Source organism: Podarcis erhardii (assembly GCF_964252035.2).
Source record: "Podarcis erhardii genome assembly, chromosome: 12".
Taxonomy (NCBI): Eukaryota; Metazoa; Chordata; class Lepidosauria; order Squamata; family Lacertidae; genus Podarcis; species Podarcis erhardii.
This window is the reverse complement of record NC_138513.1, coordinates 10882131-10890022: the sequence shown is the minus strand read 5'-3', so window position 1 is coordinate 10890022 and position 7892 is coordinate 10882131. Positions and strand designations below refer to the sequence as shown.

The following is a 7892-nucleotide window of genomic DNA, read 5'->3' as shown; positions in this document are numbered from 1 at the left end:
CTATTTTTGAATTTTCGGGTGAGCGTGATGCATCTGGTTGCAACAGGTTCGATTGGCAACCCAGCGTTCGCCCTGGAAAGCGCCGGTCCCCAAACTGGTTAAGATGATGCAGTAAAATGATAAAGGAGAGTCATTACACTCTGGGGCTCCGGACTCCAGTAAATACGTTTGGTTTACTTAGGAGTAAGTCCCTTGATTCCCGCCGAGTTTACTTTCTAAGGAAGTACGGGAAGGATCGGGGCTTCGCCCTAGAGCAACTTTACTTGCAAGTAAAAGTCGACATGACGTTTCTCACGGGTAAACATCTGGAAAGAAACGAAGTTCAAAACCAACCTGGGACTTGGGGTTCAACGTGGCATTTCCTGTAGGGATCTGTGCTTTAAAATCTTGTTACACCAATGGGACTACTCCAGAGTAGGTAGGGAAAACCTATGCTTGTTGCAGATTGTTATAATTTTGCAGAATGACCCACTTCTTTCGAAACTTGGGGTCTGTTTGAGATTTTATGATAATTCACTTTTTCCCAAGCAAGGCTTGCAAGTAAGGAGAGTCTTGTGAAAAGTCTGGAGACATTCTGTAGATCGTAGTGGGTAGCTTGATAAATAGGTGGTAACTTTTTTTATACCCCCCTCCTCAAGAAAAAAAAATGTCCTTATTTATTTCAGTGAGTTGACGTTGCTGAATTCCTGTGAGATGCTTTCTGTGGAAACCTCAAAAGCGAACAACAGGCACGACCAACCTGTTTGCTCATGGTTGGGACTCGGCAAAGGCCGCTGAAGCTGCTCTTATCTCCAGGCCCATCTCTCCACGATTTTGCTCGTCTCTCAACACCTTTGTCCGACCAGGAGCTTTCTGCAGCCCGGGATAAAGGCGACCGTTGCCAGCCAGCGGGAGACAACCATTAATTTCACATTAAACTTAGCCTCATCCGCGCCGTTCACTTGATGACGCGTGAGGAGTCCCACGGCAACTGGAGGAAGAAATAAACTTGGATAAAGCAAAAACTTATTTTCAAAACTTTCGGATTCCGCCCCCCCCCCATCCGTATTTTATATTACTTGCATATATCATAACCTCATCCGCAAAGTTATTTCAACAGAAGCAGCTTTGGTCAACCTTATTATGTAAAAATATATCCTTTAAAAAATACACCCCCCCTTCCTTGTCTTCGAGGCCAGGGTGCCGGTGATGCTAAGTCTAACTTTCTTGGGAAGTTGCCCCCCTTAAGTTCTCTTCCCCCCCGCCGCCCCCCCCAGCGATTTCAAAAGGTCCTTTCCATTGTGTTTCTAGCTAGATGGGCAGATATCAAGGTGTCTCGCTTCCACTCCGCTCCATATATTCCACAACAGCATCTGTTACTCTTCCTAACAAAATTTACCACTCTGCCAAAAAAAAAAAAAAAAAGTTTAAGAGGAGTGGAAGAAGAAAAAAGAAAGAAAAGAAAAGAAAACATGTAATTGATGTTATCCCAAGAAAGCTCAGTCTCCACCCCCTTTCATTTCCAAGCCCTTCAGGTACAAGAAGAGCGAGAGAACGAGAGATGTTCCAAGATATTTTTTTGTTGTTGATGATTTTTTTTTTTTTTTGCCTTCTTCAGGGTTAATACATCAGAAGGCGAGCTTCTCCCGCCTCGGCCAATCAGAACTCAGCCCTGGCAGCTATAATATAGAACTAAAGGCAGGCTCCACTCACAAGCGTTTGTAGCTGAGCTCCCATTAGAATCCAGACCTTTTTTTCCCCTCCCCCTTCCTTCCGCCTTCATTCTTGCTTTCCCGAACGTTTTTTGGGGGGGTCTCTGCCTCCCGGTGCCACGATCCAAACTCCGATGAGTTCCGTTATCACAAGCGACCTCCTCGAAGCTGCCATTCCAGCACCTGTCTGGCTAGGGATCGGGGGAGAGTATCCGAAGGAGCAGGCAGCGAAAAGGCGATAGGAGGCTCTGAAAGAACCGCAGATCTCCAGAGACAGAGAGAGAGGGAGAGGGAGACAGATAGACAGACCGAAAGAGGCAGAGAGGAGACACACACACACACACACACACACACACCCAGCAGCCAGGCAGGGAGCCGTGTGCGCGCGTGTGTGTGTGTGCGTGCGTGCGCGCGCGTGGAAAGTGGCCGTTTCCTCCACGGACGGAATGCTGCTCTTGCGGAGAATTGGTCTCCTGCTGGTCTTCGTGGGCGCTCTGCTGCTCTCCTGCGGGCTGGCTTGTGGACCGGGCAGGGGCTTCGGCAAGAGGCGGCACCCGAAGAAGCTGACCCCTTTAGCCTACAAGCAGTTCATTCCCAACGTGGCAGAGAAGACGCTGGGCGCCAGTGGAAGGTACGAAGGCAAGATCAGCCGCAACTCGGAGCGCTTTAAAGAGCTCACCCCCAATTACAACCCTGACATTATTTTTAAGGATGAAGAGAACACGGGAGCCGACAGGCTGATGACACAGGTCAGGAAAATAATAATACACCCTTCCGCTTCTTCTCGTTCAGACGTTCGCGCTTTGTGTGTGCGTGTATGCGGGGCGGGGTGGGGAGAGGTGGGGAGGGGGGACCCCCTGAGTTTAAGCGGCAGTCGCGGTGGGAGCGTCCTCTCCTTCAAGGCATCCCGGCATCTTCCTCCCATCCTCCCCTTTCCTCGTCCTTAGCTCTGTTTTCTCAATGGGTCTCCATAAGTTTGCAAGAGATAGGTGGGCGCGTGGGCGCCTCTACCTGTCCGCCTATCTGTGTGCATTTATTCCTTCTCCTGGGCTGTGACCAGGGAGGCTGGAGAGAGGGGGAGCGCGCGCGTGTGAATGGTGTGATAGTTGCAGGGAGAACCACGCTATGCGCTTCCCTGGGAGTTGGTTGGTTAGCTGGTTCTGAGTGCATCCTGCCCGCTCCCCACCCCCCAAGGGACCTACTTGGATCTAACTAATAGGGTGGCGCTAATGGGGCCCTTAAGTGCATATCGACTGTGCCAAACCCCTTCTTTCCCTTGGGCATATATTTTATTTTTATTTTTTAAATTTGGAGACATACAGTTTAAATTAACCACCTTTCCCTAATTGCACCTTGCAAGCTTCTGCTAGTAAGGTTGGGATCTTGCACTTCGGAAAGGCTAGCTTGAAGTTCAGTGGCAATCATAAGAATAATTAATAATAATGATGATAATAATAATAACAGCGTGATCATCGTTATTATGCGCGTTCGACTTATCGCCGTGCTGCAAAACCATCTTTTGCAACTGTGCCAAACAGAGCGTTAATCTATCGATTTTCCTTTAAGGATGCTCACCACCAGAGCTATATTCCTTCCCCGTCCCCGCCCCCACCGCAAGAGGGGGAGGGACAAGTAACTTAACCAGCATTGCATCACTTGTTTGAGAGAAAGGGAGAATATCCGATGTATGGCTGGCGCATCTATCTATATAGCTACATGCATATATAGATTTATGTACATATTCAGAAGGCACCCGATTCCATAAATATTGGATATGGGCTAAAAATTGGATCCTGGATCTATTATCCATTAACCATCAACCTTTTACTAGGTGAAGAATTCTTCTGATCATCCTGAATCATAGCTAATGATTGCTCTTTGCTCAGGGGTGGTGGTGCTATTTGCCATAAACTCCAACCCCCCCGCGCACCAGCCTGCTAGTTTCGGAGTTCTTCCAACTACCTGCAATGTCATCCAGTCCCTAGAAATGGGTTTCCTTCCAAATATAGGTCAACAGTCGTTGCCCCCCCTCCTCCCCGCACCTCAGTCGCTATTAATATATTTAAGCCCCACCTTCGTTTCTATAATAAGAGCTCAGCTGGAGTCTCCACGAGGAGGTGGGGGGGATTTCCTAAACTCTGCCCTCTCCGCTCCTCTTCCCCACCTCCTCTTCCTCCTCCCCATTCTTCTCCCGCGGCCTGATTTTCCGCACGTTTAGGAGATTTATCCGGGCCAAACGGAAGAGCGGCGGCGGCCGCCGCGATCTCCAGCCGACCACCTTAAATCTAACTGCACCTTAGGAGGGTGCTGACGCGCGCGCCGCGCCGAGGCGCGCGAGCCTCCCTTAACCAGGGACAGGCCAGCGCGCGGGGCTTGGGGAGAGTTCAGCGCCCGATCCCGCCTCCTCCTGCAAGGCGAGAGAGAACGAAGGCGAAGCGCAAATGGAGAGGGCAAGGCCAGCAGCGAGGAAGAGGGGTGCCATTGTGGGCGACCTCCTCCTCTGCTCCAGTTCCCAGTCTCCTTCCATCATCTCCCCCGCCTCCACCTCCCCATACGCGCACACTTTCCTCATCTGCCAAGACGCAAGAACTGGGGGGTAGCTGTGCGGCGGCCAGTCCAGCCCATCTCGCATTTTCAGCTCCACTTACTCCTCTTGTATCGATCGCAACGGCTAGAATTTCAGTTTGTATCCTTTTGAAAGGCGGCCGAGGCGGCTGCTGCTGCTGCTGCTGCTGCCGTCTTCTGGTGCTGCTGACTTGCTGTGTGGCGCGGAAGCTCCAGGAACAGACGCCCCCCCCCCTCTCCCTCTCTCCCTCTGTGCGCGCATCCCCACAGCACGAGCCTAACATGTTATGTCTAGATCTTCTTAGGCGAAGTCAATCAGAAAAGCAATCGCAAGCGAGTAAGTTCCTTCCTCCTCAAGAGAGCATGGAACGAGCTTGGGAACTGGGCATAGATGCATATGAGCAATTGGGGGGGGGGGGCGCAGCAAGGAGGAGATGCCGGCCTCTGCTGCTCGGCTCTAGGTTGCTTCTCTACACACGCCGCCCCCCCCCCCGCTCCAGCCCCGCAGCCTTCTTCCCAAGCGCCTTGGGGTCTCTCTCTGAGCGCAGAGCGCAGAGCAAAGCTTCCCTTCCTTCTACTCGGCTGGCCTCCTTTGCTGCATTAGCTAGCAGCGTTTGAACTTCTGACCTTCTGTCAACTTCCCTCAGACGAAGGAAACAGAAAAACAACATCACACACACACACACACACGCTTCGCAGTGCCTCTGATTCCCTTGTATACAAAGGGGGCACCTGGGAATGCGAGGTGCGGAGTGTGTGCGCAATGGGAGGAAGGGCAAGGTGAGGAGAGCTGCGCCCGCCAGGCGCCTCAGCGATGCCACTCGTCCAATGGACTTGGAAGGACGCTGGGTGGGGATTTCGAGGGTGCGGGTGAGACTTTTGGGGGGTGGGCGGGTTAAAAAGAGAGCAAGAACCAAGCAGGAGAGTGGGATCCCCTTTTGGGTGGGCCGGATAAGCAGACCTTGGTGCCCAAGTCCGTCGAGGCGGAGCGCAAAGGCCGCCTCGAGGGCATCCGCGAATCTGCTGCGACCCCAAGTGTGGATGCGGCGCTGCAGGTTGTGGGGAGGGGGGGGTAGAAAGCGTGGGGCGGTATGTGCCTTTGAGATGCAGAATGTCAGTATGAATGGATCCCAGTCTGGTGGGTCACCTCGTCAGATCTGTTCCCCCACGCCTTGCCTCCTGGTTCGTCCCGGCGCAGCCGAGATTCAGCCGAGCGTTTGCCTTCTCCTTTCAACCTTGGGGGAAAGGAAAGGGGGGAAGGCGCGGGGCGGGGAGGAGAGAGAGAGAGAGAGAGATCTGACGCCCTGGACGGAATTGTTAAACTTTCAGAGCAGTTGCTTGAATGCATTAGCCGCTGGTTAATATTAACTCCGGGAGTGGGGAGGGGGAGAAGAGCGCAAATAGAGAGAGCTCGGAGCTGGCGGGTGATTCCTAAGTTTACAGGTGACAGAAGCTCTTGGTCGAAGGGTTCTCCCCACCCCGCCTCCCACACCCAGCCCTACACACACACACGCGGCCAGCCATTGGCTGGATCTGCAGGCAAGATAAGGGTGCCAGCTCTTTTATGATAAAGTTGGAATTCGTCTGAAATAATAATAATAAACCCCAGGGGAGCCGTTAAGGAACCGCCGCCCCCTTCATAGCTCCCGGGAACTCTGAGCTCCCGGGAGTCAAAGAGAGGCACGCAGACCTAGTCTGGAAGGTCGTTCTCGCAGCCCGATCCTATGAATATTTACTTGGAAGTCAGTGCCACCGAGTTCAAGGGGACGGGGACTGCTGTTTACCGGGAGTAAATCCCACTGAGCTCAGTGGGGTTTACTTCTGAGCAGCGATATATAGGATTGCAGCTTTACTCCTAAGGCACGCGGGCATAGGGTTGCAGATTTTCGCAGCCCGGGACTTCGTCTGTTTACTCGAGAGTAAATCTCACACAGGGTGGGGCGGGGACGGTTCCCCGCAGCCTCGCTATGAAGGTATTGACTGGTGCATAGGAGCGCGATCCTATGCCTGCCTGCCTACTCAGATGCCACCGCCAGCGGGGCTTACTCCTGGGTAAAACGATCGCTGCCTGGCTTGGGGATAGGCAGGCACAGGATCGCGCTGTGGCGCGGGCCCGACAGGTGCCTGTTCGAGGTGTGGGTCGGCTGGCTGGGGGGAAAGAGGGAGGCGGCGGGCGGCTTGTTGAGCCCCCTCGGCCAGGCCCCTTTGGCGTGCGCGCGCAGACGCACACAGTGCCCACCGACGCGGTCCTGCTGCGCTTCACGGTGGCTGAGCAGAGCGGGGCTTGATCGGCGGCACACGACCCGATGAATTAATAAATAGCTGAGGCTTCACGGCTTTTGACTCTGACAATCCCGGCTCAGCCGGTCTTTCCCTCCCCCTCCTCTCTGCGCTTGGCAAAGAGGCTGCTCGGAGCTGCCAGAGAATCCCCGAGGCTGCCCTTTCCTCCCTGCCGGCCACCGTGCGCCCCGTCCCTCCAAGGCCTCCCGTGGAGAATGGAATCTGCCCTGGAAGTTCAGGTGTCTGAGCTCGGAGGGTGTAAGATTTTCCTTACGCCCCCCCCCCCGCCTAGCCTGCGATGGTCAAAGTTTCAGGTCCTCCTCTTTCTGTCTGTCTTTCTTTCTTCCGCGGTGCAAAGGGAAAGGGAATAGGCCGGCCAGCGGGGCGGAATGCGCCACCACCCGGGCCACGCTGCGCAAGGAGTTTGCGCCAAGTCTGGGCACTTTCTAGTCATTGCGTGATCAGCTTCTCGCCTCTCCTTCCACAATTATGATAACGGCGGTGATGATGTCACTGTTAATATAAAGCCCTTCCCGGCAATGCTAAGCGGTGGCGTTTTGCTCGTAGGAAGCGAAAACCTAGGCCTCGGCTGGGTGCTCTCTCTCTCTTGGAAAGGCTGGAACAGACGCGGGAGAAGCTCCTTCTGAGCTGCAGAAAGCCCCCCTCCAAAAAAACAAACAAACAACAGCAACACCCCACCTTCCTCCTTTCTGAAGGACCTGAAAAGGGCACTCGTGTCTTTTGCTACTTATTCCAAACTTTGCTACTTAGTGGAAGCTGTCTCCAATGTAGAGGGAGGTGCTTTTCCTCGAAGAAAGGCAACGTCTTTTTAAAATTCGGAATGCAAAATGCATAGAAAAGCGGGTTGCCCGGATTGTTGCTATTTAATTGGGGGCAGATTATACATTTTCCATGTCTGGGGGGAAAGAAGGAAAAATATAATCGAAAGAATGATCTGTGTTTTGGTATGTGTCTTTGGACTTTTCTCTGTTCTTCAAGCAAACTCTCCTCCCCTGGTTAATCCAGGCCTGTGGCAAAGCTTTTTGGGACTTGGATAGCTATAGTGAGGTCGGGGAAAGCGAGCGCCCGGAGGTTCCCCGGTTGCCGATTGCAGAGAGACAACGGGGGGGGGGGTTGTAGGGCTGTAGATGACGCAGAAAGACCTCGGCCAAGAGTCTGGGGACAGATGCTGGGGACAGTCAGAACATGGGAGCCTCTGCATTCAAAGCAGGTGCTCTTCTGACGACCTACGGCACTCTCTCTCTCTCTCCATCCCTAAAAGCAGCCGAAGAACACCCACAGGCATCAGCACCCAAATGGGCCCCACATTCAGCAGGAATTGCTGAGCAAGATGCA

General features: G+C 53.3%; 1 protein-coding gene and 1 long non-coding RNA gene across 2 annotated transcripts in view; one reads left to right on the top strand and one right to left on the bottom strand.

The window, feature by feature from the left end:
- Positions 1 to 490: 490 nt before the first annotated feature.
- Positions 491 to 5095, bottom strand: LOC309326125. The gene is made up of 2 exons (XR_014150179.1): positions 4340 to 5095; positions 491 to 970 (listed from the first exon to the last, which is right to left on the bottom strand). It is a non-coding gene; the product is annotated as an uncharacterized lncRNA (long non-coding RNA).
- SHH (sonic hedgehog signaling molecule) overlaps positions 1655 to 7892 on the top strand; it is a 33007-nt gene continuing 26769 nt past the window's right edge. Inside the window, exon 1 of the mRNA XM_081834473.1 lies at positions 1655 to 2440. Coding sequence (XP_081690599.1) covers positions 2138 to 2440 — 303 coding nt within the window. The 5' untranslated portion in view covers positions 1655 to 2137. The remainder of the gene's footprint in view (positions 2441 to 7892) is intronic.